This window comes from Eimeria necatrix, genomic scaffold, assembly GCF_000499385.1.
Source record: "Eimeria necatrix Houghton genomic scaffold, Enh_scaff414, whole genome shotgun sequence".
NCBI classification, from domain to species: domain Eukaryota; phylum Apicomplexa; class Conoidasida; order Eucoccidiorida; family Eimeriidae; genus Eimeria; species Eimeria necatrix.
The window spans coordinates 18,572-21,071 of record NW_013654792.1 but is presented as its reverse complement, the minus strand read 5'-3'; the positions used below and the strand labels follow the sequence as shown (position 1 = coordinate 21,071).

Below are 2,500 nucleotides of genomic sequence, written 5' to 3'. Positions count from 1 at the left end.
CAGGGGGGCCCCCTGGCCTGGTCTCTGGGGGCCCCCCTTGGGGGGCCCCCTGGGGGCCCCCTGGGGGGCCCCCGCAGGGGGGCCCCCGACTCTGCACAAGAGAGACTGGAAAAGGTTTGGAGACAAGAGGACTTTTGTCCCTTTTTGCATCACCGGATTTTGTCTCTTTTGGAGAAGAGAAAGAAAAAGGTTGAGAGCCAGAGACAAGCAGCAGCAGCAGCAGCAGCAGCAGCAGCAGCAGCAGCAGCAGCAGACCTGCAACGGGCGCGCAAGCAGCAGCAGCAGCAACAGCAGCAGCAGCAGCAGGTGCGGGAGAAACAGCAGCGGCAACTGCACAGGAAGCTTGAAAGGGAGACGCTTGAGAAGGAGGCGGGCAGCGCAGCAGCAGCAACAGCAGCAGCAGCAGCAACAGCAGCAGCAGCAACAGCAGCAGCAAGCGCAGCAGCAGCCAAGACTTCGCCGGAGACGAAGACTGCTGGGTACCTGTTGTCTAGAAAACCCGCAGAGGCAAATCCTAGGAGACCAGCAGCAGCAGCAGCAGCAGCAGCAGCAGCAGCTGAAGAGAAAAGTGGGCCGCCGCTAGACTCCTCAGCTGCACCAGGCGCTGCAGCACAGCAGCCGCAGCAGCCGCAGCAGCAGCAGCAGCAGCAGCAGCAGCAGCAGCAGGTTCCTTGGGCTTCTACAGACAAGACAAGGGAGCCTCCGCAGGCGCTGAGCGTTGCTGCGTATCCAGCGAGCAGCAGTGTGTGGGGTGACAGCAGCAGCAGCAGCAGCAGCAGCAGCAGCCAGGGGAACCTTGTCTTTGGAGCGGCAGCAGGGCCAGCAGCAGCATCAGCGGGACCAGCAGCAGCAGCAGCAGCAGCAGGTCCCCTGCAGCAGCAGAACTGGTCCCAGTTCTCTCCGCAGCAGATGCAGTTTGCGGTGCAGCAGCAGCAGCTGCAGCAGTTGCAGAAGCAGCAGGAGCAGCAGCAGCAGCAGCTCCCAGTTGGGTGGGGCCCGTACGCTTCCTCGAGCTGCAGCAACTCGTACTGCAGCAGCAGCGCGTCCTCTTCTGCTGCCCTGAGCTGCGTGTCTGTGTCTAGCATTTGGTCTGCTGCTGCTGCTGCAGCAGGTCCTGCTGCAGCAGGTCCTGCTGCAGCAGGGCCTGCTGCTGCTGTGCCGGACCCAGGAGCCTTCGCGGCGCCGCCGCAGCAGCTGCAGCTGCTGCCGTACCTGCAGCAGCAGCAGCAGCAGCAGCAGCAGCAGCACGCAGCAGCGTCGCTTGGGGTGCCGTGGGTCTCTGTGGACTACCCGTTGGGCGAGCAGCAGCAGCAGCAGTTGCTGCAGCAGCAGCAGCAGTTGCTGCTGCAGCAGCAGCAGCTGCTGCTGCAGCAGCAGCAGCAGCTGGAGCTGCTGCAGGCGCCGCCGGCGCCTGCCCCGCAGCAGCAGCAGCAGCAGCAGCAGCAGTTCTCGCTGCAGCTGGAGAGCAGCTTAGACCCCGCAGCGTGCGTGGAGGTGCAGCTGCACCTGCCGCGGCGGCTGCTGCAGCAGCAGCAGCAGCAGCAGCAGCAGCAGCGGCTGCCGCTGGGGCTGACGAACGTGGGCAACAGCTGCTACCTGAACAGTTTGCTGCAGGCGTTGTACCTGTGCGACTGCTTCGTGGCGAACTTGTTTCGCTTCAGCCTGCCATCGCGCAGCAGCAGCAGCAGCAGCAGCAGCAGCAGCAGCAGCAGCAGCGGGAACCCGCAGCTGCTGCGGGCGCTGCAGTGCCTGTTCACGGAAATGGCCGTGTCCCGCAGCAGCAGCGCAGACCCCTCGGGAGTGGTGGGGGCCCTTCCTGCTGCTTACCAGCAGCAGCAGCAGCAAGACGCGAGCGAGGCGCTGCACTGTCTCTTCGAGGGCCTGGGGGGACTGCAGCAGCAGCTGCTGCGGCTGCTGTTTGCCGGCGTTGTGCTGCAGACAGTGGAGTGCTGCTGCTGCAGGACCCGCAGCAGCCGCGCGGAGACAGTCAGCAGCTTCTCCTTCCCAGTCCCGCCAGCAGCAGCAGCAGCAGCAGCAGCTTCTCCGCGCGCGCGCCGCCGCCGCCGCAGCAGCAGCAGCAGCAGCAGCAGCAGCAGCAGCAGCAGCAGGCTGTCGGTGCAGGGGCTGTTTGACCTGCTGGTGGCGAAGGAGCTGCTGCGGGGGGAGAACAAGTACGCCTGCGAGCGCTGCAGCAGCAAACAAGAAGCAGCAAAGTGGACGGAAATAAAGTCTCCTCCAGCGCATTTAATTGTCTCTTTAAATCGCTACAGTTGGGACGCAGCAGCAAAAAGGAGACACAAAACTGCGCAGCACATCCACGCGGAGACTCATTTGCTGCTGTGCGGCTTCCGCTACGAGCTGTTTGCTGCTGTGCTGCATGCGGGCCCCACAGCCAACTCCGGCCACTACTACTGCGTCGGCCGCCGCTCGGAGCCCCCCCGCAGCAGCAGCAGCAGCAGCAGCAGCAGCAGCAGCAGCGGCGGGAGCGGCGGGGGGGGGG

At 65.0% G+C, this 2,500-nt stretch overlaps 1 protein-coding gene across 1 annotated transcript in view; it reads left to right on the top strand.

Annotated features, from left to right (window-relative positions):
- The window catches only part of ENH_00052130 (hypothetical protein, conserved), a gene marked incomplete at both ends in the record, with an annotated part of 9,324 nt that overhangs the window by 6,490 nt on the left and 334 nt on the right, over nt 1-2,500 (top strand). The window contains one exon of the mRNA XM_013583665.1: nt 1-2,171. This exon is cut by the window's left edge and continues 2,032 nt beyond it. Coding sequence (XP_013439119.1) covers nt 1-2,171 — 2,171 coding nt within the window. The remainder of the gene's footprint in view (nt 2,172-2,500) is intronic.